Source organism: Monopterus albus, unplaced genomic scaffold, assembly GCF_001952655.1.
Source record: "Monopterus albus unplaced genomic scaffold, M_albus_1.0 scaffold216.1, whole genome shotgun sequence".
In the NCBI taxonomy this organism is placed as follows: Eukaryota; Metazoa; Chordata; class Actinopteri; order Synbranchiformes; family Synbranchidae; genus Monopterus; species Monopterus albus.
The window spans coordinates 371,282-372,537 of NW_018128096.1; the positions used below are offsets into that span (position 1 = coordinate 371,282).

Consider the following 1,256-nt stretch of genomic DNA (forward strand, 5'->3'; position numbering starts at 1 on the left):
TGTATATTTCGCAATTGTACTGATGAGAGCCAAGTGATACTGAAGTAGAAACTGACTACAGTGTTTGTATGCAGGAGGTCCTGCTTTGATGGGGGGTCTGCAGCGCAGAAAACCCATTGTTTGGCTGCCGCCTGGAAAGTCACATGACAACACATACACACCTGGTTTCGTGGGGCGGACCTAGCAAAAAGAGAAAAAATGTATTGTAAGACTTTGATTCGAGGTCAGTGGATGGAACTCCTTCGGGAGCGCTGTCTCTCTGATGCCAGCACTGTAAAGACTTTCCTGTAATCAGACTTTCAGTAAACTTTCTGTTAATTTTAAACAGTCCTCTCCTGTCGTCACTTCTCGTGCTTCCAACAAAAGAATTGGGTTAATTTCTAACAAAGAGGTTAGATTCTAACAAAACTTTCTGTTGATTTTAAACAGTCCTCTCCTGTCGTCACTTCTCGTGCTTCTAACAAAAGAATTGGGTTAATTTCTAACAAAAAGGTTAGAATCTAACAAAGTATCTACTGCTACATTACCTCAGGTGGGGTAGACATCAATGTGATGGATGAGATGAAGCTGGCAGTTAGGGACATGGAGATGGGCAGGGCAGTCATTTTGCGTCCGCCAGTTAAGAATTCCTCTGAGCTTCTTTGGCCACTGCTGACCCAGGTGTAGTAGAGCCCAATGCTGGCAGACAGCACCAGCATGACAGCAAACACCACATAGTCTGCTGTCGAAAGAGAGCCAGCCACCAGAGAGTCCATTGTCATTTTGATTAAAGTAATACCAAAATTAGAAATAAAACTGTTCAGAAAGTTATTCAAACTGTTCAGTGTGCTCCTTGGCACTCAGTCGTTTTTGAATGGAGATCCTGGCGTGTCACCTGGACTACAGGTAAATGAACTATCCTTTAATGTATTATGTGTGTGTGGGTGTGAGTTCTTTTTCACTGAATTCCAAAAAGGTACATCATTAATTTAAAGTTAGCATAGTTTTCCATCCACACACACATTAGGTAATGTTTGCCAGCTGCTACTGCAATGTATTGGCGACCTGTCCAGGGTGTACCCCGCCTTCGCCTGATTGGCAGCCGGGATTGGCTCCGGCCCCCCTGTGACCCCGTTCAGGGACTAAGTGGTAGAAAATGAGTGAGAGAGTGAGAGTGCCAGCTGGTACGAATAGTATATCAAGATAATTCACATAGTCATCATTCACATTGTCAGTTAAGTAGTTTTCCATGAAACTGGCAAATACAAAGTAACAAT

General features: G+C 43.4%; 1 protein-coding gene across 1 annotated transcript in view; it reads right to left on the bottom strand.

Moving 5' to 3' along the window:
- The window catches only part of slc5a8 (solute carrier family 5 member 8), a 52,992-nt gene extending 52,264 nt beyond the window's left edge, over positions 1-728 (bottom strand). Inside the window, exon 1 of the mRNA XM_020619189.1 lies at positions 528-728. Within this exon, the coding sequence (XP_020474845.1) occupies positions 528-698 (171 nt within the window). The 5' untranslated portion in view covers positions 699-728. The remainder of the gene's footprint in view (positions 1-527) is intronic.
- Between the last annotated feature and the right edge of the window lie 528 nt (positions 729-1,256).